The 4,077-nt window shown below is 47.9% G+C and overlaps 1 protein-coding gene across 1 annotated transcript; it reads right to left on the bottom strand.

The window, feature by feature from the left end:
* LOC149899864 (uncharacterized) lies at positions 1-1,235 on the bottom strand. Its single transcript, XM_090113794.1, has one exon. It carries the CDS (start codon positions 1,202-1,204, stop codon positions 215-217), a length of 990 nt encoding a protein of 329 aa, XP_089969920.1. The 5' UTR covers positions 1,205-1,235; the 3' UTR covers positions 1-214.
* Positions 1,236-4,077: the final 2,842 nt, after the last annotated feature.

The following is a 4,077-nucleotide window of genomic DNA, read 5'->3' as shown; positions in this document are numbered from 1 at the left end:
CACAGGGTGTTCGCGCCACCTCTGGAATATTGTCCAGAGACGTTATTTTCATTTTTTTATTTATTTACAATCACAATTTATATCCACATAATAAATTAAAAATAGAATTATTACAAAATAAAAATATTACAAATACAAAATTAAATATTAAAATACTGGTAAATAAAATAAATTCTACAACAATTGAAACTATCCCTAATATCACAGAATCACATCACACCCCATTATTTCGCTTATTGACTACTTCTACAATATATTTACAATATTTAAAGAAAGTATCCCTAAACTTATCCCCCAGGGCGGAAGGTAGATTCTCACCCGTCATCGCCATGCCTAATTTTTGTTCAATAGCATATCTATTGCTTGCAAAAATAGGGCACTCGAGTAACAGGTGAGGAACCGTCTCCTCTACTCCGGGCTGACATAGACACGACGGATTCTCCTTCAGCTTGAATCTGTTCAAGTAGAAGGCGAATCCGCCGTGACCAGTCAGTACTTGTGTGATGTGGTGTGTGATGTCTATTTTTCCGACTACTTTGTATGCAGCAGCAGCGCTTGGGAAAAAGAGCTTCGTGACTCCAGCCGTTCCTCCTACTTCGTATCTCCTATCCCATTCGCCAATCGTATCCTGTCTCAAGATACGCTTGACGAATGAAACAGGACACAGATCGTAATCCGGTTTCCTCCTCAACCCCAGAGCGGCCCCCTTGGCTAACTCGTCTGCCCGTTCGTTCCCCTTCAGCCCTGCGTGCGCCTTGATCCAAAACAGGGAGACCTCCCGCCTCTGCGATGCAGCTTTTCGGAGGGCCGCCCGTGTTTGCACAGCCAGGGGATGAGGGGAACTCAGGGTGACCGCCTGGAGCGCCGATCTGGAGTCGCTGAGGACACCGACCTTTGCCGCTCCACTCTTGCAGGCTATATCTACTGCTCTTTTGAGCGCAAGGAGCTCAGCCTGATAGACGGTACAATACGGCGACAACGCAAGCTTGATGGCCTTTGTCTCGATCGCACCTTCCCATACAGAAAGGGCGGCTCCGACTCGACCCTCAATCTTGCTGCCGTCCGTATAGATCCTATGGGCGTGGCTGTCAACCACGTCGGCATAGGTGCCCTCATCTACCAAGACGAACCCCAGCTCTACCTGCTCTGCCGGATGTGGGTCCTCAATCGCGGGTGCCATTCGTTCCACCTCCCTGTCCCTCATCACCGCCGGGTGCGACACGCCCCTCTTGATCTCATAAAGCCTCGAAGCTTCGGGTATTCTGAGATCAAGAGGGAGTATCCCAGCCAACAGCAACGCAGAGTTCAGAGAGACAGTCCGATATGCTTTGCAGATCTTCTGGGCAAAACCTCGTTGAACGGTGTTGAGCCTCTTTCGGACCCCCATCCTTTCCGCTGTGGGCGCCCACGCTGCTGATGCATACAAGATAGTCGGTTCTATAACGGCGATATATATGGTCTTAACTACTTGGGGGTTAAGCCCCCAACTTACTCTGGCTGCTCTCGCTAACAGCTTGTAGCGGGCGATTGCCTTCTTACAAACGCTCCCGACATGGTCGTTGAATGTCAGGCCGCCATCAATAATTAGGCCCAGTATCTTAATATTATCGTAATATTTGATGTCCACACTCCCCATTGTAAGTCGTGGCTTGTCATATTTTAGTTTTCGTGTCGAGAGCAGGGCACATGTCTTGTGTGGCGCGAATTTCAGCTTGTTTCTGACACCCCATTCGTCAATTTTTGCTAATATGCGGTTTGCCTTGACCTCTACTTCTAAACCCGTATCTCCATCGAACACTAACACTATGTCGTCGGCAAACGCCTGACAGAACACTTCCATCTCCTCTAACATCCACAGCAGGGGATCCAGCAAGAGGTCCCACAGGAGTGGTCCACCTATGGACCCCTGTACGCACCCCTTGTTGGTCTCCCTACTTACTTCCACACCTGCATACCTTACGTTCACTCCCCTTTCACTCAGGTAGCTGCTAATCACCCGCCTCATGTTCACCGGACACCCAACTTCGGCCAACCGCACCTTTATGGCTGGCCACCAGGCGCTGTCGAAAGCTCCCTCTATGTCCAGCGAAACCACAACAGAAACCTTCTTCTCCTCCCTCTTATCTCTGATATGGTTCACTAGTCTATAGAGGGCGTCTTCGGTGCTCCTCTGTGGCATGAAACCATACTGGTGGGGGCTTATTTTGGGCAGCAAGTAGAACCTGAGTCGGGCGACCAACATCTTTTCGAAGATTTTGCCGAGAACAGGTAAGAGACCAATCGGTCGATAGGCTTTCGGTACCCGGTATGATTCCCTGCCCGGCTTTCTCAGGACCACCACAGTCGCCCACTTCCACTGTTTGGGGCTCTTTGCGTTCGCGTCGCCTCCCAGGACCATCTTATTGGAACCCAACTCTCTTCCTATCCGCATAAGATGGTCCAGGTAGGGCCCTATTGGCTTGTCGGGTTCGAAGTAGAAGGACACTACAATCATCTCCCAGGCTTTGGTTCTGAGGGTGGCCACAACAATATTGTTGTTGCTAAGGCGTGCATGTAGTTCGACGTCCAGTGAGTCATCGAGTACCACTACAGACGCCTTAACTACTCCACCTCCTTCCCCATCGCACTGAAAGATCCTCACTCCATTGTATGTCCTCATACTCCGAGCCCCACCCACGTAAGGCTCTTGTAGTAACGCTGCGCAAGCCTTACGCTTGGTGGCCTCGAGCAATAGCTCTTTAGTGGCGATTTGACTCCGCTGGAGGTTGGCCTGTAATATTTGGTACTGGAAGTACTCACCTTGAACAACCTTAGCAATACGCTACCGCTGACCTGGCCAGAGCATCCCACCTCTTTCGTTCAAAACATTCACGATCAAAGGCGCTGTGCTCAGCGCTACTTTTCTTGGCTTTAGTGCAGTTAATGCACTGTGGCGCTTCTCCCCGCAGCCACTTATCGCATTCAGTCCTCATATGAGGACCGGCGCAGTGGCTGCATCGTTCCTTTTCTTCCCTACACATCCTCTTGGTATGCCCATACCCAAGGCAGCGGGAGCACTGCACCAGTGGACTTTGGTCCATTACTCTCACTCTGCCCAACCCTATGTGGGCGTATCCTTCATTCATCCATCTCCTCCATACCTGTGGGTTCGCTCTTATCACCACGTGGTTTTGGAGGGGGTTCCTAGCACATACGCTACTTCAACTTTTCGCTCTTCCCCCCTCAAGCCCTCAAGTATGCCTGCGTTTTGGTTCTTTAGCGCAGTGATGAAGTCATCAGTGTCACATTTCATCACATCCCTGAAGACCAGAAGGGGGCTCTTGTTTTTCACTTCTTCCACAACTAGTCCCTCATTCTTTCCCAATCTCTCTTTCACCTTATCTCTTTCTTCTTCGCTCACACAGCCGACGACTACTTTTCTATTCTTCACCTTTCTTACTCTTTCCACTTTTACCCATCCATCTTTTGCATCCACAGTCTTTCTAATCTTCTCTAATACATCTTCTCCCGTTTCCTGTTCGTCCTTGGAGGACACCATAACTGAATGCAAAGCCCTTGTTTCGGGGAATCTCTCAGCGACTCCTCTCGAAGCAACGGCTGCGTAACTTGTCGTTTTGGCGACAGTCATGTTGCCCTCCAACAACGAGCTTAGCCTTTCCATTCTCACCTCACTCTCTTTCATACTTCCACTCATCTCTTCCATCCTTTTTGTCATTTCTTTCATACTCTCTTTCATGCTTTCATGCAATTTGTTATTTTCTTTCATGTGTCTCATCAGTGCTTGGTCAGTAATCGTCGGAGCGTAAATTTGTAAGTTTAATAATAGATTGTTGTCTTTACCTGTCCTTTTGTTAAGTTATATTAAGTGTAATTTTAATACCTTTTATAAGTTAGTAATCTAATTAATATTTTGTCTCTTTCCATTTACTAACAACGAATGAGACGAACCAGTAATAATTAGTTGCATTGGAAAATAAATTCTATTCTAAAAAGAATACGTGCATTAATACCTTGTTAGCGAGTTAAGGGTTAGTCAAGTCAGAAGATCAAGTGAGATGTCAAAGTTGCGTCAAAAGT

Source organism: Colias eurytheme, chromosome 20, assembly GCF_061535395.1.
Source record: "Colias eurytheme isolate Ceu_HAF_F1 chromosome 20, ilColEury1 Martin Lab GWU primary, whole genome shotgun sequence".
Lineage (NCBI taxonomy): Eukaryota > Metazoa > Arthropoda > Insecta > Lepidoptera > Pieridae > Colias > Colias eurytheme.
The sequence above is the reverse complement of the archived record's forward strand: the minus strand, read 5'-3'. Positions and strand labels throughout refer to the sequence as shown.

Coding starts and splice junctions, on each gene's coding strand:
- LOC149899864 (XM_090113794.1), bottom strand. CDS start 1,204: ATGAGGGACAGGGAGGTGGAACGAATGGCACCCGCGATTGAGGACCCA.